Source organism: Egretta garzetta, unplaced genomic scaffold (genome assembly GCF_000687185.1).
Source record: "Egretta garzetta isolate BGI_Z169 unplaced genomic scaffold, ASM68718v1 scaffold361, whole genome shotgun sequence".
Taxonomy (NCBI): domain Eukaryota; kingdom Metazoa; phylum Chordata; class Aves; order Pelecaniformes; family Ardeidae; genus Egretta; species Egretta garzetta.
The window spans coordinates 1,545,555-1,570,379 of record NW_009258688.1 but is presented as its reverse complement, the minus strand read 5'-3'; the positions used below and the strand labels follow the sequence as shown (position 1 = coordinate 1,570,379).

The window sequence follows — 24,825 nt, the reverse complement described above, 5'->3', positions numbered from 1 at the left end:
GTTTTCACTGTGCTCAATCATAGATGTTAGATATGAAGGAAAAAATTGCAGCTATAAGCAATCACTGAATTAATGACAAACATATTTTTAATTAAGAGAAAACATACAAAAATCTAGATGAACACATTACAAAATTTAGCACATGACATAAGATTTCTTAGAACTTACATGAAAAGTGGCTTTGACATAGGTATGCACCGCAGCTCCTGAAGAGCCTAAGTTATCAGGAGTCATTAGAGGGTTGGATGACAGCTGGCTGCCATCCTGAAGCCATTCATTGTATCTCAGGCTGGACATTTTAATTCTTTTGTTTGGATCCACTGTTAAAAGTCCTAATAGAAATATATTACATTCTCTTAAATTGTGAGCTATTTATCTTCTTTTAATAGCAAATACAATTATTTAAGAAAATCCCATGCATTGCTTTGATAAGTAAGTACTGACAATATTTATCCTAGGCATGCCAATATTTATCCTAGATAAGGCTCACACGATGTTATACTATCATCCTCTCCAGAAGCATCATTAAATGCAAGAAATTATTTAACTGTTTGATAACTCACATGTCTCTTCACACTAACTCAGAACTACCAAATGATTTCTTCACTTAACACCTGTCAAGGATGAAGGCCAAGAGAGTAAAGCCTCAGATTCTCAGCACTGAAGTCTGAATCTGAAGATGCCTACGTTTTTGACAGAAAAATTCCTTACCAGCCTGCTTCTACAGAAATCAGAACTCTGCCTTAGCAGAATTAAGATTGGTGTCTATCTCACACTGAAAACATAATTAGATGCTCAAAAGCTTAAGGGGAATCAAAGAATAGCAAATGTGAACAAAGCAGCTCAGACATACAGTAGTCTTGGCACATGCATTCAAAAACAGCCAGAAGAAAAAGTGATAGCAATACATTCATTTTCTGCTCATTTAGCTCATAACCTGGTGCTTTTACAAAAGCAAAAGTAACATAAGCCTCTGCTTTTAAGTATGTTTTAAAAGAGTGATTTCACTTTTTCTGAAGCTTTTCATTTCCTTCTAACCCCACTACCTTCTATCAGCATCTCACTACATTAGAAAGCTCTCTGCTAGGTGTACAAGCAATTTGTAATGCCATTCTGATGTGCCCATCTTTACCCATAACTTGTATTAGTGGTCAGCACATAGCCCAAGCTGTGGATACTGCTCTGTCAGATTAGGCACTCTGATGCTGATCACAGCATCCAGATATTGTATAGTTGTCTAAATTTTATCTTTTGAGATAAAAAGATAAGGTATATGAAAATATTTGTGAATACATACCTTGAATTAACTCTTTAGCCTCTGCAGAAACATTTTTCCAAGCTTCTCCTTCAAAGGAGAATTCTCCCTTTTTAATTTTCTTCATAATTTCCAATGCACTGGTACATGTTAAACTTTTGTCTTGAGACTGAAATGGTACCTGTCCCGACAGCATTGTATACTGTCACGAGAACAAAAGTAGTATTAACAAACATAGTATATTTACTGACAAACCTATTACTAAATACAGAGAGCTGTTGTTTGCCTCACCACTATACAATAAAACTTTGACTAGCGTAACTTCAACGCTATAGAAAATTTAAATTATGCAAGACTTTCTCTAGAGTCCTTGTAGAAAAAAAAAATAGTATGTTTCAGGAAACTGGTTATTTCTACTCAGTTTGTATCTATTGAAATTAATTTTCTGCAAATCAGAACGCAGGCTGATTCCTTCTCTGAATTGAAACTGTAGCAATATTACATGGATGCCTGTAAAATCTCCTAATAAGAATTTTTAAGAACCAGACTAAACAGAGTATTTTTTCCATTCCCAGAAATGTTGAATTTAATTTACTGCTTAGGACAAAAAATCTCCACTCCTGGAAAACATCTGCCTTTGAAACCTATCATTTGTGCAGCAGTATTTTCACCACACCTGAGTTCAACATCTACCCAATTCAAGTCTGAAATTGCGTCAAGTCCATTGCATTTTAACAAAAATAAATACATGCAATAAAGTTACAATTAAAAACCTGTATCACTCACCAAAATGACCCCCAAACTCCAAAGATCACAAGATTCATCATAACCGTTGTGATTCAAGAGCTCTGGGGCAGCATAATGAAGAGTAAAGCATGGAGTCTTAAGAGGCTGATTATCAGGTGGTTTTAAACGAGCAAAGCCAAAATCAATTATTTTTATTTCTGAATTATCAGTTTCATCTGTAAACAATAAATTCTGAAAAGCAAGGACAAAAATCAATACCAGCACTAGTTAGAAAATTAGTTAGAATACTTAATGGTTATTTTTTCCTACATTTATTACTACAGAAAACTTCCCATTATCTAGAGAAAAGGGGAATCAGGAGACACTAGGAAAAAAAATGGAAAAATAGAAATAACGGTACTCTGGGACGTAAGAAAATGCAATGAGTTTATCTGCCTCTGGTATATCTGCAAGTCGGAACAGCTCTGTCTGAGATTATTAATGAAAATGGGTATTTAGCAGAGAACTGTGGGGAAAACAATTAGGGGAACATGACAAGAAAAAAAGCAAAGACATCAACATAAATGGAGAATTGCCTTCTTCCTCAAATAGAATCACAGAATAGAATCATAGAGTAAAAATAAATTTTCTTAAGCTTCCACTTCCTTCTGGCACGCTGCGAATAACAGCTTTCTTGTGCATGGAACTCTTGTTGCATGTCTTGTCTTGTGACTGAATAGTCTTTGGTCCTCAAGTGGTAACAAACTGAAGCCATGTTGCCATGAGCACAGTAAAGCAAAAGAATAATTTGAAAGAACTAGAAAGAAAAAAAGGACTAGAAAGTTCACCGATAGCTCAGTGGTTGTACTGACTGCTGTCTGGCCTGAATGTCAGAGGTATTATAGTTATGCTGTCTGGAAGAGACCTGGGACCAACAGCATTCAAGCACTGAAGGTCACATAGCAGTCCAACCTCAACCCAATGGCCTTACCCCAAGGTAAAGAAACTTTGATACAGTAGTCCTTGAGAATGCCAGCCTTACAGACTGGAATGTGGCATCTTGGACTTGAAGACAGATGATCTGTTATCAGTTCAGAAGATTTAAGACAATTTGTTCTTCTTTTCCCTGAGTATTTATATTTGTCAAGAAAAACACAAGACTAAAGCTAAGTCTTAGCAGAAGTAAAGTGAAGTCTTAGGAGAACTGGCTAAGGCCAAGATAAATTATAAATTATTTCTACTCCCCCCTTGAACTTCTGAGACAAGAGATGAGAGCAAAATTGTGCTGCTGCCTTTGCTGTTTAATCTATGCGATGCTAGAAAAAGTCTCAATATTAGAAATCCTATAGCCCTATGTAATTTTGTAATACAAAAGGTGAATGACTCAACACAGAGTAATTAATTTCAAACTTATTAAGAAGGGGAAAATGATTACTAGACTGCAAGCAGATCAATAAGGAGAACCTGAGAGCATCCATTATGACTAAAAGAGAATAGCTGCTACAAAACAGTATTTTGGATTCTGTACAGCTGTTATAGCTTAATGCACAATCAGAAAAGTCAGTTTTCCATATTAAAATGTTGTACAAAATGTATCTGAAGGAAGCTTAATTTCAACAAAAATATTAATACAATGAGGATAGGCGATTAATACAATCATCTTTTTTTCTACAGTGATGTTATATAGCCAACAAGTAAATAAAGAACTGCAGTAACATTGGTTTAAAAAAAGACCTCCTTTCTTAAGACAAAAATGAAATTGGTTATGTACAGAAAGAAGGGTACAGTCCAAATGTCCTAAGTTGGGTTCAGGCTACCTTGTTGATTTGGTAAATAAAGCATGTCTCTCAAAACCCCACACTTAAGGCTATCTTCCATATATATTTTAAGGCTATATAAACTACATTGTCTCTACCTTCGAATGTTTTTTCTAATATCTTTAGAACCCAGTTTACAGATTAATGATCACTTCACAGAAAAAGTCCTCAAGTACTCTACTGAGAGGCTCCAAATGGCCACATATGCTAGACACATTCTTTGTTTCTGTGAATTCTGTTTTCTGTCCAGTACTTCTCCTCTATTTTGCAGAGCAATATAGTTGATGTAATTACTATTGCTTAAACAGAATCTTCCAGTACATGCAATTAAAAAAGCCTCATCCTTAGTGACATGTAACCAGCCATATTTTTTAAAATAGACTTATCAGTATCACATTAGATGTCAAAGTTGAACACTAAACAAATCTGACTGGAATTGTTAGAAAAGCAATAGAATTTCCTATGTATCTTTTTACAGAAAGGTGCACCAACCACATCTATATTGGGAAGCCTGTATACCCCATACTAAGTTCATGTCTGAACCTAAAATAGTAACTTTCAAAACAAGAAGCAGGAAGGAGACAGGCTGGTTAAGTCCAACTTTGTGGAAGCAATGCATTCTGCAAGCTGTTTGCTAACCCTTCATTACTTGGACTTCCCAGACTTCTGTTCCTGAACATCATGTAGAATTGAAGACTGCCTAATTTACCATGCAGCTGAAGCTCTGCTTTACAGAGTCGGTCCTTTGTATTCAAGATGGTAGTAAGACTAAAATGATGAGAATAGGGAAAAAGAAAGGATTTCTGGGTTTTGTCCTTTTAACAATGACTTGTTTCAAAAGCTGTTTTCTTTCCTTGATGATGTCAGAAAATTTTTTCCAAGAGTCACATTTTCAACTGACACATCAGAGTTTCACAATAGCCCCTTTTTGTTTATTTATTTTGTACAGAAACTCCAGTACAGAAATGTTTTCAAACACACATATTTTGAACTGATTTTCAAAAATGGTTTAATACCAACACCTAGCAGACTTCTTTACCTGTTGCATTGGAATTACTATGGAAGTAGTGAGGTTGTAATATACCAGAAGGTATGTTAAAAAAGGATGAAACATCAGTAGGAATGGTGGATCATTTTAAACTCCAGATACAAAAGGAGTAGCTATCTCCTGAGGTACAATCACTGTAATTGCCAATACAATGTAACATCCTTACTGGATGAACTAACATTTATCTACACTATTCTTGGGCTAAAGAAAACTAACACATATTCAAGACCATCATTGGCAAAGAAAAAGGAGCAAATATTACCACAGTAAACTGAATTGTTTGGAAAGCAAGACATTGCTGCACAATAAAAATACCAGAACAAGTAATTATTGAAAAAGATGTATTAAATAATTCTTTCTTTTGGGAAACTACTGAACTCACTGAACTGAAATCACACATCTTTATTAGCTGGCTGCATTGGTTTGTATTTAACTGGGACAGAAGACAGTGCAAGGCTGTCACAGCTACCTCCAAAAGCAGCCCTACTGAGGGAATTAAGATCAAACAAAAGGTGGAATATGTGCAAAGTACCAAGCCACCTAGCTCTGCTTGTGAACTGTTTCATACAATAAATATATACTTACCACTAGTAAAAAATGTCCCCAAATATGCAAAGAATGTTTTTGAATGAGTTACGAGTGTAAATTGCTTACAAAATTAAAAATGTTTCGTAACAGTTACTTTTACCTATGAACAGAAAAATATCTACAGAATTTGCTAAGTAAAACTGATAACATTTTATTAAAACCATAGAAGTAGAAAAAGCTGGAGGAACAGAAATATGTCACATTCCAGATACTTAATGTCTAAACATGTATCAGCAAGTCACTATACCTCAGGTTTCAGATCTCTATGGACCACTCCTACGTCATGCATGTGGCTCACTGCTGAAACAAGTCTGCGCATAATATGACTGGCTTCAGTCTCACTGAAATGTTTCTTTTTCTGAATACGTTCAAGCAATTCTCCTCCTTTCAGCAATTCCATTACTAGAAACGTGTGAAGCTGAAGCAATAAAGAAAGATATGGGATGTTAGAAATTTAACATTACCAACAAACATTCATTCAAGAGCTAGGTGCTCGTCTGATAGGTTCACAAAGTTTGAAGAAATAAAACTGCTGCTCATAGCAATTTGGAAAGCCAATAAGAAGCACCAAATTGCATCTCAGATGACATTTTTCCCTATCAATCTGAGATTGAAGAACGTTGATGTCTTCCCCATATTTATTTACAAAAATGCAGTGCCGCCATGTAAATGGATAAATTTGTAGGGAGATGAAATGCCCTTCTTTAGGCTAACAAATAAAACTGGAAAAAGCTTGACTTTTGCTGTTTAAGCTTGTTCTGATGTAGGGCTACATTTCTAATAATATGCATAATATTAATTTAATAATATAAAATCCTTTATAAAGCATCCTGAAATTTTACTGTGAAATCAAAGATTAGCTAGAATTTCTTCTGATTTTACCCCCTACAGAGTAGTAGCCAAAGCTTCTCTGTTAGAATTGTAATAGATATCTTCCCAAACATTAAAGAGTATTTTTTAAAATTAAAATTAATGGTCATTTAGATGGTTGTTTTTTTCAAGACAATCAATAACAGTGACTTCCTTGATTAGAAGACAACATTAGCACACAATCAACTGCAAGTCAAATGTCTTGCCATTAAACAAACAGCAGACTTCTCAGGACAGGTAAGTGAAGTTACTCTCAAAAGGCAATAGATACAGGCACATGATGGCTTCTAGCATTTCCTTCCCCTGAATGACAGTAAAAAAAATAACATTCGCAAGCAAAGAAAAAAAGTTCTGGGAAGAGATAAAAAAAATGAAATTCAAAGAAATAGTCAAGAACAGAACGGTACACAGTATTTAGATATCAAGGAACAGAAGCAGAGCTATGCAGACAGAAAGCAGTAACACTTCTTAGAACAAACAAGGTGTCTACTGGTCACATTGCTAGGAGTGCTTGTAAGGTATCTTCTGCAAATGTTCTTTCTGTCTTGGGAATAGCTGACAGGAAAGTCAGAAAGGATAAAGAGACTTCTCTCTGCTAGAAAACTTCTTGTGTCTCACCAAAAGAGACTGCAACCCAATACTCTATGGCTGGATTACTAATGCAGTTTTTGATCAGACTGATATTCGAGCAAGTTAAAAATTGGAACTTTTTTTTTTTTTTAAGACAAATAGCAGAAATATCAAAACTAGAAAATTTTGATCAGTTCTGGTCTTCAGAACACCGTGCATGGGTAATCTGGAAGATAACACCTGGGAACTACCAGGAACAACTAAGAATACAATGGTTTGGCTAGTTGAGAGTAGCCTACTCAGAGCAATCTGAAGAACTTTTTTTTTTTTTTAAACATTCCCAAGTATAGTCATTTTACTCAAAGTGAAAAAAGTGTCCTGTTCTACACATGTATTCATACTGTGCAAGAAAGTCTCCCTTATCATTAAAGGTTACGGTACATATTTTTCATCCTGTCAGCTCATTTTAGAAGTGCTCCACATGAGCACTCTGCTGCTCCTTGTATAAACAGCATGATAGGGATAGACAGGTATGTGGGGAGGCAAGAGAGCCCATGTTCTGTTACAAAATCATAGGCTAGAATCACAGAGTAGTTTAGGTTGGAAGGGACCTCTGCAGGACATCTGGTCCAAACCCCTAGCTCAAACCACAGCCAACCTCCAAGTTTGATCAAATGATGGCTTCTTAGATGCTGTGGAGTTTGCATTACACTAAGGAAAAAGACAGCTAAGGTCTCTAAATAAACCCTAAACTGATCTCAATATATTTTCAAATAAGAGGCTCTACTTTCACATTTGGTAATTTAGCAAGCTACTTTGTTATCTCCATTAAGTTACCATCATGTAAGAAAAAATACTAGATATGTAATCTTCATATGTAAGACTTCCAAATTGTTTCACAAATATTCAAGACTGATGACAACCCCGAGGGAAGATGATTAGGTACCTCCGTATCATAGATATGGAAACTGGGGTATGAATATATTGTACGATTAACCAAGTAGACCAAGGACAAAACCAGAAACAGAATCCAGGACTCTAATTCTTCCAAATACTTTTTTTCTTTGCTAGAGTAACTGCAAGTTCCTTTGAATGCAGAACTTCTGCTTCATTTTCTATACTGACTAGACAAAAGCCCTAGGAAGAAAATTGCCTTCACAGTATCAATGTGCTTAACTCCTGAAAGTTCTTGGGAAAACACATAGCAATGTGTTTGGCAAGTGCCGATGACAGTTTCTTCAAAATACCTGGTCATGATAAACTTCATGTAACTTCACTACATTCGGGTGTCCTTCGCAGAGTTTCAAAGCTGTTATTTCCCTCTGGGTGTTGGCTTCCATTCTGGAAAAATTGAACAGCCATTTTGTACCAATTTTACTGAGTAAACTGCACAAAGTGTTATACCTATTTTTTAATTGCTTGCAATCCAGAGTTTTTAATATTACAACTGCTTTAAAACAATTAAAAAGCATATTCCAAGTAAGCTGAGCAAAACTCTCCACAAAACCCTGCAAATTAGGACATTAAAAAAATCACACCCAAATCAAACAATGTTTTTGATGCAACTTCAACTTGCTACAGCAAAAGCTGAAATGATATTATAGAATAGTTTCTATCTGAAACAAACCTTTCCCTTAGTCCAGGGCAATTTGACTTCACCTCTGTTCCTACAAATATTTGTTAGTTCAGCTTTGTCTTGAAGGCTCAAATTATTGGCCCAATCCTTTCCCATTCTTATAGGAGATAAGTGCTTCCAAAGCTGTATGGAAACTATGAGATCCTACTAGAAAAAAAAAGAGTAACATCATCTACAGATGAACTATTTTATACAAATGAGCCCCTAAAAAGGCCATTGTAAAAATCTGAAATGGAAGAGATAAGAGACTAGCTCCAGAGCAAAAATCATCACACAAATTCTCTTTCAAGTACTGAAATATATAGCCAAAAAAAGTAAGCATAGTGAACGTTAAAAAACTGTATTAATGGGTACAGAGCAGAACTTTCTACTAACTACGTACATTGATTTATTTTTGGCAAATAATGCCTGAAAATTTTTGCCTAAACTCTCTCCAAGAAAGGATAACCCTGTACTGACTTAGAGAATGGCCTTATGGATAACTCAGATAGAATCTCTCTCACCACACATGTTCTTAATTTTTGGTTGCAATTTTTTTTTTCCTAATTAGGACCAGAATCATGATGAGAATTTAGTGCAAGAGAATTCTGTTTTTCTGCAGGCTTCATATAATCAACAAGTAAACTAAGCTGTTCCACCTGCATCTCTGCTGATATTGTTGTTAAAGCTGAAAGTGATTTCAGGTCCTTAAGAAATTAAAAAACTGACTCAGATAGTCTTTCCCCTCTAAACTTCTATCAAGAGAAGGTGGGCCTAGGAAACAGATAAAAAAGGTTCAGTATCAGGAACATAAACCTTTGAAATTTGTGCATTGACTTTTCTGAGTATTTCCCCTCTATCAGTAGTTACCATCTCAGATTTAAAACAGACAGTATCATGAAAAACAAATGGGAAGCTCTAAAACAGTAACTCAAGCAAGTTTACAGGACTCCACTGTTTCATTGGCCTTCAGACATACAGATAAACCTTAAATTGTTGGATGGAGGCAGGTCCAGTACTACTAAGCAAGCAACACCAGAGAGGGGAACTCTTGATCTCAGCTTTTACTTCACGTACCATGAGGTTTGCCTTCTCAGTAGGATTCACTTTTTGACACCTTTGATGGGTAGGAGTGAAAGACTGTCTGACTTCAAGGCAAAGAAGTTACTAGAAACTTTTTCCACTTTTCCTTTCAGCAAGAGTTACTAGTGTGGTCCCCAGAATAATATTATTTACAGTTTAACTGTTTCTTATTCAGGACTGGTATGTGTCCAGCCAGAGTGTGGGTTTACTGCTACCTCTAAATACTAGACAAATATGCTCTGAGTCTGCTTGCAGCCTGCAATCCAAAAATCTCTGTATACAGACCACTTCTTACCTTCATTTAGCCTGGTCCACCAAGATGAAGGAGAAAGAGCAAAAGAACCTGTGAGTAGTATCATTTAGGGACATAATTCCTAAAAGTTTAGTTCTATGGGGAAAGTCAATACTGGTTTGCTCACCATTATCCAGAAACAAAAAATCCATTAGCTTAAGATGAGATGGGAGTACTGATCTGCAGCTCTGCATGCACCACAGAAAAAAGTTTTGAACATAGACCCAAGGCAGAGATTTCCAGATTAAAATACCCAATGTAGGTGTCTACTGCATGCTACTTGTCTACAGTCTCATTATAATGAGTGAAATTCTAATTAATGAATCTTACAGGCTGAACTAGTTCACTGTAAAATACACATCTAGAGCAAGATTCAGTGGCCTAAGCATAGGAGAGCCTGGAAGACATCAGCCATGAAGACATCTACATAAAGGTAGTAGTCACAAGACTGATGGGAACTGCAGGACAGAGAGGACACCAACAGATGCTAAAATGGCACTACATAGATGCCTATGTTTAAGTTACTGAATCCCACTGCTAGCGCCTGGTCATTCGAGTCTCTCTGTGGGCTCCACTAATAGTTTTGAGTAGGCCTCCATTAATCAGCAGACCTCGGAAAACTGACTCAGACACCTATATTTAGGTGTCTTATTCTTGAACTTACGTTATCTAAAAAGCATGCGATGAAACACTTAAGTCTGTTGGACAGTTACTTCTAGAGTCTGGAAAAACAGAGGTACAGCCAAATGTCTTGGAGAAGAGATCACTGTGAACTATCATTCTGATATAGCAGAACATTTACACTTTCCTTTCATTTTCCTGCCAACATTCAACACACTAGGGACATATTTACCAATGAACACTGCAAAATGAAGCTAAAAAATCCATCCACCCCTCAAAGAATCCCCTATCTTGTCTGGGCAGAAACTGCCAGAGATTCCTGTTCTGGAAGGGGACCAGATGGTCCCCATGTTCAAAGCAAGTCAGCTGCCTCCATTGTGGTGTTGTCTTCAGAGGAACATCCAGGAAACAAGATGCAACTTACAACTCCATAGTGTAATTGCATTTTACACACACACACAATTAATTAGATCTGAGGCAACCCACACTACAGATCCTTCTTAAAAGCAGTGTCCTAGGCAATCAATTGGGCTGCTTAGGAAAGGGAGCTAGCATACCTACATTCAGTTCATTTTGGTCTAAAGATAGAAGGGCCTTATACTTTACTCTGGTTAGGAGCAATATTAGGGGAAGCTAGGGTAGTATACAACTAGGAACCAGAAAAGTACTCTTTAGGTTTCTTCTTGTGCGCTCCCCAACAAGAACAACATTTTGTTTCAAAAGACTCTCAGAATCTTTTAAAGGTCATAAGGTTACTGTATGTTTCCGTAGATTCTTCAAATAGGAAATTATTTTATAGTCATTTTTCCACTTCCAAAAATGTAGAGAACATTATTCTAATCCATGGGTGACAGTAAGCAAAGAAAATATTTTTATTGTCTTATAGAATATTTATACCTTTTGCTAATTATTTTTACTGCATACTCTTGGCTAGTTTTCTTGTGTAAGCACTTTCGACAAATGGAAAAACTTCCTTCTCCCAATGGTTTCTCTTTCAGATCCAGTTCATAATGATGATAAAATGGAGAGTCCTGTTAGGAAACTGTCTGTATTTAGTTCTGCAGAATACTTTTAGTATACACAGTCAAAGACAAAGAGTAAAGTTTCGTGAAAATTTTTCATCTACATTTAAAATTGTAAAAGAGCTCTCTTTTTGATAAAATATAATCTTAACTTCTATTTAATAATATGCATAAACTTTATTCTAACAATCAAAGAGTAAATCTTATGTTACATTAAACAAACATAATCACTAAATAAATCATTACTACTACAATAGCTTAAGATACAAAATATTCAGACAAACAGGATCAAAGATGGCTGTACATACATTTATCCACAAAACTGTGCTCGTTTGAAGACATCACAATAGCATGTGTTCTTATAAGGCTTCACAAAACTCTACATACTTTTGGGCAAATGCATCATAGAAGGAATTCTGATATAATTAAAGTAGCTTCAAAAATATCTACAATGTTTGGCTGAATAAGAACTATCAGGATTCAAATTACTATTACTACTGTACTTCAGTCTTCTGGAAAACTAGACAATCATCTCATTTTTCAGACTAAATTTCAACCACTTCTTAACAGTACCACATGCAAATTATATGCTTGGATCATATGAGGAGCCATTACAGAGACCAGATACATGAATAATGACTGTTTTGTTATCTGTAGCCTAGCTTGTGATTGCTACTTTGAAAGTTATATGCAGAGCCAAGTTAACCAAATTAATTCAGCTCTTTATATTATTATTACCTTCATCATAGCACTTCTGGCAATAGTTGTAGTTCCAGGCCGCTCATCCCCCATATAAAACTGCAGAGGATCTACTGTAGCTGCATTGCGTTTAAACAAAATAGAAGGTGCAACGAAAGAATATCCCTATGAAATTAAGACATTAGAAAAGGGCATGGCTTGAAATTGTTGCACACAAACTATCATACTGCATACAAAACATTAGAAATTTCAGAAGAATTTTTCAAAGAAATCAGAGTTGTCATAACATAATACAGAAACTAACTGGCTCATTGATGGGTAGATATTACTCTGTTCAATGTGAACCAGCAACTTCCTGGAATTAATTACATGATTCTCCACAGTTCTAGATAAAACAATGTAATACAAAAATTCTAGTAAATAATGCTAAAAATCTGGATCAGCTTCAATTGTTTTGCAATAGCAATAAAGGCTCACACTTCAAACTATGTAGCTTCCCAGAACACGTTTAAGTTAAGGCGTGAAACAGTTTTTATGTTGTGATGTAGGCATCAAACTATTTTAAATGGCGAAACAAAATAAGCTTCGTATTAATGATGTGCCTAATTTGGTAATCATAACAAGAACAGCTGTGACTACCACTGCAGGATGAATCAGATCGTATTATGACATGCATAAATTGCTTGCTACAGTCACTACAAATCTAACAGCTTCCAAAATATGATGATATATTCCTGTACACTAAGCTGCTCAAAAACAGCCAATAAAAAACAAAGCACAAGAAGGGGGAGGAAAGAAAGCAATCTGAACTGCTGTTCACCTCTGCAGCTTTGGTACCAAGTTCAAGGATGCACGTGGACTGCTTCTGCCCATTTGACATCCAGACTGTGCAGTCCAAGAAGGGATCATTCTTTAACAACATGGAGGAGATGTTAAGGAAAGCTTTGTTACTGATCCATATATAGTAGTCTAGTAATTAGAGCACTCCTAAAGGATGTGGAAGCCTATTTTCAACTTTGCAGTTAGCTCCCACTTCCCAAAGGAATACCTCAACTAGAGCATAACGTGGATATGGGCAAACTACATTGCTGTTGTCAAAGCTGGTAGCCCAGGCTGATGGAGTCGAGATGACAAGACTCATAAGGTATGAGGAATCAATAAAGGACAGACTGACTTTAGTCCAGCAGGTAGGAAATTCAGCTAGGAATGGAGAGACATGGCATTTTATGTTTGCAGTAGGATTGTTTCCACCTTTCTCATTCTGCAATTACTGAACAAACCAGCTATACACATGGAATTGTTCAATAAATTATTTTTTTTTTAATTAACATGAATTCTTAAAATACCTGAAATATTCTTTCTGAAGTCTGAGGAGTTGCTGCAGGAGAATATGTCGGATCCATTTCTGTAAACTCTTCTGCAAAATTACTGACATCCAATTCATCTCTGATTACTGGCTTAAATGGAGCAGATACTTTTTTGGCAGCTAAATCATCCCAATTCATATTCTAAACCAAAAACAGGAAAAAAATTTTGACTCAAATGAAAATTCAACAAAAACAGATATTGGAAAGAGACTTGTCCAGAAACAAATAGTCTTAACTCCATTTGCTATTTTCCACAGGCAGATGAAAAGCATTCAAATTACGCCTTACTAATTTGCTCTTTTGGTAAAGGCAAGAGGTATCATATTTACTTATAAGTAGACAAAATCCAGGTTTTTTTTAAAAAAAAAAAAAAAATCAACAAAAAGAAATTTAACAGTGGAGATAAGCCAAACAGTAAGTGTGACAGCCCTTAAATTTCTTCCTCTATTTCAGAGGAAACAAAATTTATATTTTTGTAAGCCATAGTGCATGCATGCAGTATCTTCAACTTTTCATCAATGATTTCTGTTCTTAATTACTAATCTCAGCTTCCAGAGCCCTGAGACCATAATGACACTGGATTCTTACTTAAATGCATGGATGCATGGCTAGAAGTAGGAAGCATAGATATGGTGGTTATGAGAAAATGGCCCTATTACTCTAAAGGAGTGAAACTGAAATTAAGTTAAGATTAGAAAGTGTTGGGATGAGAAGAAATTCAGAAGTTAAAAAGCCAAGATATTGCCCATGCTAAATATTATAATTACACTGAAAATATTTGAAAGGTTTTATTTATACTACCAACTTTACTCCAAAATTTATACTAATTAAAAATATATTTAGCTTCAGAAGCACTGGAAATACGTACTTAGTTTTTTTTCAAAGAAAACACACAAACAATTCTAACCACAATGGATAGAACAGTAAAGATGTTGTACACAAATCCAATCTTTGTCATTGTTTGAAACAAAATGTTAATACACTGAAATCTGAAATGAAATTAAAATCTACTAATCAAGACTAAAGATTTAATTAAGCAAAGGAAAATACAAGAAGAGGTGTTTATCACTAATGATTAATTTTATCAACATTCAAATTTTACTAATAATGTTAGTGACTTTCTTTTAAAATAAAACAACACACAACATAATTGAAGTGTTTTCTATTAAACCTTCTGGTTTAAGTAGTGTGTCTTTTGGCTGCTTTAAGTAAATGTTAGAAACAGAATATTTTAAAAATATATGATAGCCTTCTTGTAGCATGCACAAAATCCATATATAAAAGCACATGGATGTTCTTACTAACTTCAATGCAATTTTTCATGCAATTAACATGCTTCTAAGCTATCCTGTTAATGAAACAACAGGATTTCTTTAGACTTGTATTTCAAAGGCACTAAGGTAGAGTAAGTGCTATCTGGAGAGTTTTGTGGTTTATTATTTTACCTGGAAAAAGGGATGCTGTTTGATTTCATCAGCATCAGTGGGACCACAACCTAGCCTCTTCTTGGGGTCTTTCATCAAAAGACGCTGAATTATATCCTTAGACAGTGCACTCATTTCTTGTGGATAAGGTGGCTCACTTTTTAATATTCTCCTGTAAAACAAACAAAATAACAATTATTTGGTAATTACTTCACATGTTGAGTGCTGAATCAAAAAGTTACCATACTAATGGTAGCATTTAACATTTCACTTAAACTTCTATTGTACCAAAAAGACAGGAGGATGACAAATGTGAAACAACTTTCTTTTTTTTTAAATAAAGGTTTGAGGAAATGCGCACATGAAACATGATACCTGTAGGAGATAAATTATATAACTTAATCCACAAAAGAAAAACAATCCTCATTTCATACATACTGAGCTTACTATTACTATTCCAAAGAAATCTCTTAGCTACAACAGATAGCTCCACAAAAACATCAACTTGATGCCTAACAGCAGTCAAAAATAATTCCAATGTTAAAAATTATTAGAAAATAAAGTGAAATAAACACACTTGGGTCATTTGAGGTTTGCCTGTACCTTGTATATTGTGTGCGGTGCTCATGTCCTACTCTCAAAAGAAGGCACTCTAACTGGAAAAGTTTTAAAGAATAGTAACAAGATTAATTGGGCTACAAAAATGATCCGAGGGCTGGAGCACCTCTCCTATGAGGACAGGCTGAGAGAGTTGGGCTTGTTCAGTCTGGAGAAAAGAAGGCTGCGGGGAGACCTGATTGCGGCCTTCCAGTACCTAAAGGGGGCCTATAGGAAAGATGGGGAACGTCTTTTTAGTAGGGCCAGCTGTGTTAGGACAAGGGGAAATGGTTTTAAACTAGAACAGGGTAGGTTCAGGCTAGAGGTAAGGAAGAAATTTTTTACAATGAGGGTGGTAAAACACTGGAACAGGTTGCCCAGAGAGGTAGTGGAGGCCCCATCCCTGGGAACATTCAAGGCCAGGTTGGATGGGGCTCTGAGCAGCCTGATCTGGTTAGCGGCGTCCCTGCTCACTGCAGGGGGGTTGGACTAGATGACCTCTAGTTGTCCCTTCCAAACCAAAACATTCTATGATTCTATGATTCTAATCAGAAATATAGAATATGTTTCCTATGAAGATCTAAAAAAAAAAAAACAAAGCTAGGACTACCCAGCTTAGTGGAAAGTGGATTTAAGGGGACTGGACAGTGTTCCCCTCCAAACAATGAACAGTAAAGAGAAAGTAGATAGGGACCTCACTGTCTCTTTCGATACAAGAACGAGGAACCATCAAATAGAGCGAGAGGAAGTTCAAAATCTTGGAAGCCTAAGTAGAATCATATTTCAATACTTATCTTTTTTATGTGCAGCTCCCACAGTTTTATATAAAGAGGAAGTCAAGTTTTCCTTCACTTTCTCAAAATGCAGATATTGAAGCTAAGGACTCCGAAGGAAAATTGAGAATGCACACACAGACAACACCCTTTAGCATACAGAATCACAGAATGGTTGAGTTTGAAAGGGACCTCTGGAGGTCATCTGATCCAACCCCCCCCCCCCGCCCCGCTCAAACATAGTTGCCTAGAGCCAGCTGCACACAATCGTATCCAGAAGTCTTTTAATTATCTCCAAGGAGGGAGACCACCACCTCTGTGGGCAACCTGTGCCAGTGCGCAGTCAGCCTCACAGTAAAGAAGAGTTTCCTGATGTTCACAGGGAACCTCCTGTGTTTCAGTTTGTGCCCATTGCCTCTGGTCCTGTCACTGGGTACCACTGAAAAGAGCCTGGCTCTCCCTTCTTTGCACCCTCCCTTCAGGTATGTGTACACATTGATGAGATCCCCCTGAGCCTTCCCTTCTCCAGGTGGAACAGTCCCAGCTCTCTCAGCCTTTCCTCATCTGTTCCAGTCCCTTAATCTTCTTAGTGGCCTTTTGCTGGACTCTCTCCAGTATTTCCAAGTCTCTCTTGTACTGGGGAGACCAGAACTGGACCCAGTGCACCAGATGTGGCCTTCTCCATTGCCCAATACAGAGAAAGGATCACCTTCCTCATCTTGGTTTGTCTAATGCAGCCTAGAATACTATTTGCTGCCTTTGACACAAGGGCACATTGCTGGCTCATGTTCAACTGGGTGTCTACATATGTATACATCTACTCTCACTGTGGTGACTTCTGGAAGCACGATACATAGAAGGACTTAAGAGTGCCTCCACTGAACACAGACTGAAACATTTTGAAGTTATGAGAGACTATGGGACTGAAACTATGTAAGGTTGTGGCAGCACTAAAATCTCAATTGTCATATGTCTCTGATAGAGCTTAAGTTGATCACTGCAGGACATTACTACATTTTGTTTAAAGTTACTGCGTGACATATCCTTAGAGTCAGCTATCCCATGGGAAATTTTTTAATCTCTAAATACATAACTTCTTGGATTACTCCAAAAATACATGCAAAGAGATTATTTCCTAAATAATCTTGTCCTGCCAGTGCGGAAGGACAAAAACAAGTTCAACATGTGCATATCCCAGGGGTTGTTTCTACTGACGTGGTATCCAATTTCAAGGAAACAAAAAGACAAAACAAACCAACCTCTCGGTTTAAGTAACACTGAAATGAGTTAGGAAAAACAGTCTGAGTTTTAAGATGGATTGTATCTTTAAATGATATAAGGGTGATCTGCAAATAAGGGTCTAAATCACAGCCACTCTGCTAGCACAAGTAACAGCAACCATAAGCCTTGTCTTCAACCTCTGGACACACTTCACTTTACAGAAAAGGAGTAGAAAGCACAATATTGCCAAATTATTTTTTAATTGGGGATATTAATACCAAATTTAAACATCACTACACAAGAGGATTCTTACACTGTAGGACTGGTGGAGAAGTAAAGATTCAGTCTCTTCAGAAATCATCCAGTTTCAGAAAGGGGAAGTGGGTAAGGAAGTAAAAAACCTTCCTGTTTTAAGACAGAAGACAGGACATCTTGAGAACAAAATTACTTTACAGGAGGGCCAACAAAATCTACAATGTCTTCTTAGCTTGAAAATCACTTCAGTTAGAGGAGTCTGAGGAAATGTATTTATCAACCTTTCTGAGAATTAGAAAGGTATATAACAAAGATCCTAGAAACAGACATATTCTCTTTGGGCTCTCAGAAGGGGAACCTGCCCTGCCCAAGTCAGTATTTTTTTAAATTTATTTCTAAAGCAACAGGATTGAGACTCTGGAATGTCATTAGAATCCAGAAGAGAAACTCTAGAGCATTTTCCTGTCTGAAAAATGTCAGAGATTACAGATGGTCAAGTCAGATAAAAGTCTGAAAATGTCTCTGAAAAAAGATGCTGAATTGGGATGACTGGTAGCACACGTATCAAAGTGAACAAATGAGTACAATTTCTCTGTGCAGCCTCAGAAGATCAGTCTCTGTAGCAGCGATGATGATGGCTAACAATAAGATTCTTGCCCATGTCTCAGGCTTTTGATGCAAACCCAAATATTCACATAAGAAAAAGAGAGTGAAACAAACATAAGCAGTAGAAACCCTGCATTGCAAAGTTACCAGAAGGTTCTTAGCCAAAGGAAGTACTTCTGCAGTAACAACACTAGTAAGTCTCATCCTTCTAATTGCAAATTCCCAGTGACATACTGCACGTCTTTGGTCAGCCCAAGAACTGCAATCAGTTGTACCGTTGATGTGGTAACTGAGCAAAGAGTCCCAGCTGAAGCTGAGACCGGTTTATTAAGTAACTTTTCGTATCACTTGACATTCTTCTCTTTGGGTAGAAAACACACTTTTAAATTCTTGGGGGAAGGAATCCCCTGTAAAGATTATATCTGTCAAAACAATTAACATACATATTTTGCCAGTAAGAGTTATATAAAACTGTATATTTTACCTAACAGAAAACTTCTGTGGCAACAGCATCAGTAATCCCTGCCTTTTGCCAAGATTATTGTTTTAAATTATTTCTTTTTATAGGCAGAATTAACAATGAAGTGGTATTTAGCTATGTGAAAAGCAAGCTATTATATTGAGGGATATCATCCATCTGTTGACCCTTCTAGAGCCCACTGCAGAGAAACAGCATTTTTCCATGCTGTACAAGCAGACTCCATGTAAGCTGCATTTATACATGCCAGTGGCATTCTTCAGAAATACTTTAGAGGTTGACCAATACTAAAAAACATTCATAGTGCTCTTGACTGGTTCACAGAACCACACTACAGAAGTAGTGAAGAATGAAGATAATAATTTCTTAGTTCCAGGGAATCCAGTTCCAATTATCACAGAATTGACGTATGCGAAGCTGTATACACATTAATTAGGATGGAAAGCAAGCTGCCAGAAAAGAAAGACCATATGGGATCAACATGTGAGAGCAGAAATTGGTGAAGACTAATCAAATAGCTTAATCAAATAAAGAGAGTCTGGCTTCACTAGCACAACACTAGTGAAGTGTTGTACTAAAGGGTAAGTCACTCAAGGCTGTAACAGTAGCCCATAAAGCGTTCAGAGGAAGGAAGCCGCATGTGTCAAAGTCCTTTCTGGGATGTCTGTGCTATGAAAAGAAGCTATGGGCCTTAAGCATCAACCTTCCTTTCCTTTTCTGAATCACCCCCATCCTCTTGTACATACCATGTTTATGTGTTCCAATAACAGTGACAGAAGTAAGCAGGAAGAATTAAGTATCCAAGTGGCAACGGTGGCCAAAACTACGGAAGGACTACTCTGCTGTATTTTCTGCTTCCTCTAGCCTAGTACAATGCCTCTGAGCTGGGATGAGCTGAGACTACCCCTGCTGATGAGAGGACTCTGGCTGTACTGAAAACACTTTGAGAGAAACCATTCCTTGCATAGGTGAAGGAGGTTATCACTTTGAAGTCCTGGATCATTTCCATCTTACCCTTCTCTATGACAGACTATGCAGAGCTAAAAGCTAACCTCACTGGTATTGTTTTTCAGGAACTTAAGCTCTGAAGAGTTTCTCCCATAAATACTACAGACCAAGAGCATATATGATAATGCGAAGGACATGCTAATGAATGATAAGGAGGAGAAGGATATGCTTAATTTTCAGTGAGTGGAGGATACAGTAGGGAAATGACACCTTGACCTTTAGATGCTCCTCTTTACCAATATTTTCAGAGCCACTCCTGTGTACCAGGTGTAGACTGCTAAGCCTGAAGGGGATTCTGACCTCGTTCATTCCAGGGTGATAATCTTAAGGACTTAAGCAGGAACGCCCTTGCAATGCTCAATAAAGGCCTTATAAAGACAAACAGTGTCATTGGCAGTTTTCCAACATAGACAGCAGATTGATCCCAGTGGTTAAGTTAAAATGGAAGGAGAAAGTATGCTGTTAGCCAGAAGCTGAAAGATATTTTCTTAATTTTTCATTTTAATTAACTCTGTAAACAGCTAAACTAGTCAAGCACCCAATTTATGTCAAAGAATAAGAAAGCGTCTACTGACAACAGGATCGATTTGGCAATTTGACTTATTGACCATTTTATCTTTTAGCATGAGATTGACCAATCTATAAACTATACTGTAAAAATTACTATTGAATATATCCACTGAGCAATCATTTTGATAAGTGCTTTAGCAAATGCCAATACATTATTGGAAACCATAACTATGTAACATCTTTAAAATAGTAACAGTGATAAACAATACTAATTACAAGGAAGAAGGGCAAAAAAGCTTAGAAAGTGGTAGCCATTAGCTGTCAACCAAAGACAGATTTTTATAGACGGAGAAAAAACCAAAACCCAACTATTTTGGTCAAGATACAGACATAAAATGTGATACTAAGGTGGAAGCCACCTTTCACCCTCTACTGTGATCAGCCTGAAAGCAAATGCCTGAACCTGACTGTGGAAGACATGACAATAAAACATCAAAAGTGCAGAACCTGAAGCTTTTTTTGCTTCCACCAGGTAAAAGACACAATTGGTCATGAAAAACTGAAAGGAGCACCATAGTTGGCCAACAGAAACATTAGGTTTATGCTAGAATGTTACTACAGTCTATTACCAGTGCCCTCAGAACTGTATTACAAGCATCAAACAGATACATATCCATCCTGATGTTCAGGGAATAAGAGAAAGCAATTCCAAACTTTAATCCTGTTAAAGGGCAGAGGGGTAAGCTTCCAAAGCAGAATTTTCACCTTTGCATTTGAGAACAACTCTACTGAATACCCTGTCATCTCAGAACTACTAATGCCAGATTCTTTTGTTCCAACTTTGAGCAGCCATATCTGTATGTGCATCCCTAGTTCTAGGCAAGTTAGAGACTTTGATGCAACACTTACGACTTCTTAAAACCATCTGTTTTACTGAAAGGTTTGAAAGGTTGAACTCTGTAGGCAGTCACTGATGTGATGTGATTCACACTAAGTCTAGCATCAAATGGTGTCCTTCATGTGGCAGAGATTCCCAAACTCATTGCTATCTGTTAGAAAAGCATCATTACATTATTGTCTATCAGTTCTTGGACTCTGGACTCCCATCTAGGCATATAAATGCTGTACATTCTAGGTAGACAGCTATGAGCTCTAGGACAAAATTCTAGGAAGACACCATGCAAATTACAAGTTGGATTCAATGACTGCTCTGTCCTTTAAAAGACCTAGCAATCACTGGAGTCTTCACAGGCAGAGAATAAAGAAGGGAATCCCAGTATACACCTGCTATGCATCTTCCCAACAGTTTTATCAAGAAAAGGTTTCTTGTGGAATCATGGACAAAATATCTTGATAGCATCTAACAGATGGTCAAATTTCAGCCATCCTCCATGAAGTTTAAATAAAATCTAACTACCTATGTCAGATAAAGAACACAGGCTGCTATTAGCATTTGTATGCTAATATGGCATCATAAGCTTCTACAGAACGTTTTATAGATGTATATATGTATAAAAATGGAAAAAGATAGCTATCTATTCATAACCCCAAAGCTGGTAAGATTTTCCAAGCTGCTGCACAGCAGCAAAATGATACTCCAAAAACTTCATGCTCGTTTTAAATCCCTGTATATATGACAAGACCCTCAAAAGTCAACACACCCTAAACTGGATTTGTCTGTCTTTCAAGTCAGCACTAAAAATCGCTCACAGTCAAACTGAAAATACTGGATTTGTAATAAAACCCAGTCCTTGCCTATGCTTTTGCAGGATGGGTCCCATCCACAGCTCTGCAGCAACAGAAGCCCAGAATTCTCAAAAATGAAAGGAAGATTTGGGAAGAAGGGTGAAGAAAGGGGAGAGGGCACTCTAGAAAAGGAGAGATACTTGAATAGTTCTGTGAAATTTTTTTAATCAACTTTAATAACCCGAAACACCAAGCATGTGAACAAAAGTCTTCGGCGACAGACAGAAACATAGGGGAAATTAAAGTATGCATTTACTTAAGTTGCACTTGCCATGAAAGAGAAGTCCACAGTATTGTCAAAAAGGTTACGATAAAAGAACTGAACACAATCTCTCATCAGAAAGAGTAAAAAAAGATAAAAACCACACAGTAACTATTTCTGACAGAAGAACTGAACTGTTCATTAGAGAGATATTTCAGAACAAAACTTCATGCTCAAATTTAACATCAGATAGCCATTGTGCTACACAAGAGAATAAAATTATCTAAAAATATCCAAGATTACTTCTCATCTAGATAAAAGAAGGACCTGGATTCATTTAGAAGACTTTTTCCTTAAACTCAGAAAAATCAAAGGCCATGGAAACTATGCTTTCAGGGTTTGCGACCGAGTCTGAGAAAACTAAATGCTCAAAGTCTGCTGCAATTGGCAAAATAAAGCATATTTAGGTTAGGGAATACATTTTCTATTTAGAATAACGTTGCCATCAAGAAATAAGTTTGTACCAGCTCATATCTCTGTGCCAGTACTAGTGATTTCATTACCACTGGCAACTGTAAATATCTGATGAAGTTATCTGCAATTCAATTTTTCATCAGTTTAGAGAAGATACGAAACTAGAAAGATAAAAAGATAGTCACAGAGAGAATTTGGAACCTATTTAATTATAGGTGTAAACTTATCTAGAGTCTGCATCCCAGCTCAACAGAAAACTTTAGAGAAAAGGCTGCAGACATAATTGAAAGAATTAACAATCAAAAAAAAAAAGAAAAAGGACACAGAGTAAATTGCAAATGTACCCTCAGTGACAAAGTTACCAAAGGGAAAAAAAGGAAATAAAGATCATAGCTTCTAGGCAGGCCGGACAGGCTTAGGATAAAGACAGGTACTGAAAATTCAGCTGTTATTTCTTGAAAGAGCTCAGTATGCTCATGCTAGAGAAAAATACAAGGAGGGTATTTCTGAAAAGCCATGAATATGGTAACAAGAATTTCTAAATTTAACAGGCTAGCATGTCAGGAAGGGTGGGTCATTTCTTTCAGGCATGTTCTTAAGCAAGTAGCTCAACAACTTCCCAAGCTGCAAACTCTACACAGTCCCCTTCAATCCTTAGAAAAAGGTTTTCTTTCCATCTTCTCCAAGATGTACTTCTGCTCCCTACTCTTCTCACCCTCTGCCTGGGCTGCAGGAGCACCACAGCCTGCTGATATCTGACATCCATTCTGCCTGCTCTACCCTACCCTCAGGGAAAGCCCCAAACACACTCCTGTTGCTCCCCAAGGCAGACAGCAACCACCATTCCCCAGAAGGTTCCACATGACTCAGTGTAGTAGCCAGGACAGAGAAAACAGCCATGTTCTCACATGCTCAGCCACACTCTTAAAAGGAACATGACATTCATCACATCATAAACTGCAAACACACAAAATGGATGTCATCTAACACAGAAATTGCTATCAATGGAAAGGATTCAGAAACTATGGGTCTTATGAGTACTAAAGTAACAGAAGACAGATGAAATTGAGTCTGAAATGCAGTCATGTAGTTGAGACCGAGATGTCAGCTATAAACTAGGGGCTTATCAATTAGAAGTGATAGAAAAGAAGGAATTAGATCTATCAGTCCATCACTGGCATCAACAAGAAGAACCCAAGAAAAAAGGAATTAATATCTTCTTGTTCAGATGGTGAATAATTACTTCCCTTAAACAAGATCCTCTCGAAACATCAACAGGAATAAATTGTCCATATGTAAGAAAGAACAACACAAGCTGAGTTAAGAAAAGGCTTTTGCAGGAAACAGGAAGACTGGGGAACATCTTTAAATAAAGAGAACTGTAAGAATTTACCTTCTAAATTTATCAGAATAAAAGCTGAAAGACTACAGGATTGCCGTCTATAGATGTGTCGCATAAGCACCAATCAGAACAAAACCATATTGAGCAAGAACTCAGTACACTTTCCAGAACTAAATTTAGATCAGAAATTAGGTTATTATCCATCAGAGGATGGATGTTAGCAACCTTGCAGTTTCTCAGCTTTGAATTTAATCTTAAATTATCAGAAAGATTAATATATTAAAGAGCACATATGGACCTACCAAAAGACAGTCAAATCCTGTAGAATACATACCTAAAAACTTTCCCAGCTTTTGGGAAAAACCGAATCTGTAAAATTCAGGTCAAGGTTCTCTCTAAAAAATTTTAACTCCTTCAGAGTTCCATTTAGTAAATCTTGGGAGTCAAAAATACCATTCTGGACATAAGTAAGCCATCAACAAAATTTCTAACCTTAAATAGGTCAGAAAGAGTTAATTTAAGTTTTAGCTGCATCATAATGGTAACTCCATCCATGGTAATACATTCCAATAGGAGCAAGACTATTCTTAGTTTTGGGACTGGACTTACAAGCTGT

The 24,825-nt window shown here is 36.8% G+C and overlaps 1 protein-coding gene across 5 annotated transcripts in view; it reads right to left on the bottom strand.

Annotated features, from left to right (window-relative positions):
* The window catches only part of RPS6KA5 (ribosomal protein S6 kinase A5), an 84,751-nt gene that overhangs the window by 5,613 nt on the left and 54,313 nt on the right, over window positions 1-24,825 (bottom strand). For 3 of the 5 annotated variants that reach the window (XM_035888711.1, XM_035888708.1, XM_035888710.1), the window contains 10 exons: window positions 15,019-15,169; window positions 13,553-13,714; window positions 13,027-13,116; window positions 12,246-12,371; window positions 11,383-11,516; window positions 8,122-8,215; window positions 5,682-5,852; window positions 2,042-2,233; window positions 1,298-1,457; window positions 169-332 (listed from right to left, as the gene is read on the bottom strand). In XM_035888711.1, coding sequence (XP_035744604.1) covers window positions 169-332; window positions 1,298-1,457; window positions 2,042-2,233; window positions 5,682-5,852; window positions 8,122-8,215; window positions 11,383-11,516; window positions 12,246-12,371; window positions 13,027-13,116; window positions 13,553-13,714; window positions 15,019-15,169 — 1,444 coding nt within the window. The remainder of the gene's footprint in view (window positions 1-168; window positions 333-1,297; window positions 1,458-2,041; window positions 2,234-5,681; window positions 5,853-8,121; window positions 8,216-11,382; window positions 11,517-12,245; window positions 12,372-13,026; window positions 13,117-13,552; window positions 13,715-15,018; window positions 15,170-24,825) is intronic. The other 2 variants (XM_035888712.1, XM_009648983.2) reach the window with 1 other exon arrangement.